Source organism: Octopus bimaculoides, chromosome 25 (genome assembly GCF_001194135.2).
Source record: "Octopus bimaculoides isolate UCB-OBI-ISO-001 chromosome 25, ASM119413v2, whole genome shotgun sequence".
NCBI classification, from domain to species: domain Eukaryota; kingdom Metazoa; phylum Mollusca; class Cephalopoda; order Octopoda; family Octopodidae; genus Octopus; species Octopus bimaculoides.
In genome coordinates, this window is record NC_069005.1 from 7,912,776 (window position 1) to 7,913,814 (window position 1,039).

The 1,039-nt window shown below is 35.1% G+C and overlaps 1 protein-coding gene across 1 annotated transcript in view; it reads left to right on the forward strand.

Moving 5' to 3' along the window:
* LOC106883313 (calumenin) overlaps window positions 1-1,039 on the forward strand; it is a 30,109-nt gene that overhangs the window by 554 nt on the left and 28,516 nt on the right. Inside the window, exon 2 of the mRNA XM_052976823.1 lies at window positions 32-167. Coding sequence (XP_052832783.1) covers window positions 32-167 — 136 coding nt within the window. The remainder of the gene's footprint in view (window positions 1-31; window positions 168-1,039) is intronic.

The window sequence follows — 1,039 nt, forward strand, 5'->3', positions numbered from 1 at the left end:
ACGCGTAATTTTTGCGGACGATTACCGGCAGCCACGTTGACAAAATTCCCATTGGTTCTTTCTGGTCACGTGCTGGTGAATGGTGCGTTCCGATTGGTGCGTTTCTCTCCGTTCACAATATCCAAGCCGAAGCCATTGAGAAGGCTGAACGTTTTCTATATAAGTGGGTGAGTATAGAAGCAACGTGGCATCTTTGTCACGATTGCTTTACTGTTTAATTGTTTTGTTTTATTTTCCCCCCTCCGAGCAGTGCCGAGTGTCGTTTTCGCTTTAATCGCTTGACATTTAAAAAAAAAAAAAAAATTAGACCAAAACATCTTGCTTCCATTCGCTTTCACAAGGATCTGTGATTATTCGTAAAACAGTAAGTACGCTATAAGTTATACATCGACACATACACCCATATATTACATTTATATACACACACCGATGCATCTTTGTATTCGTTAGATGTTTTTAATCCGCCAGATTGTGTGCGAAACCCTCAGAGGTAGCTGAAGTGGTCTCGCTGGTAATTCTTATATCGTTGCCTGACCCAATGAAGATCCACTCCTCTAAGAAAGAAATGCCAAAATCTTCCTCAAGCCATATACACTGCTTTAAAGAGGACATATACGATCATGCATATATAATATATATATATATGAAAAAATAATAATAAAAGACGAAATGATCGCAAATAAGTCTTGATCGATGACAGCTTAACTGTGCCTAAACAATTACTCCCCCAGCGATTTCTTTTTCGGAACATTGGATCTCGAAGCACATCACATAAAGCTATGTATAGATAGTTGAATTGAAAAACACTTTAAGATAGAAGAAATCGAAGGCTGCTGTTTTGCCAATATATATATATATATATATATATATATATATAATTTTCGGAGAGTGGGTGTAGAATATAATTTGAATATGTATTCATCATTATATACATTAAAGTGTACAAACTAAAGAAAAATAAATAAATAAATACCTGATGAGTTTATTTCTTAAGTTAATGACTCATTTTGTCGTTACTCAGTGTTTTTCAAAATTAACC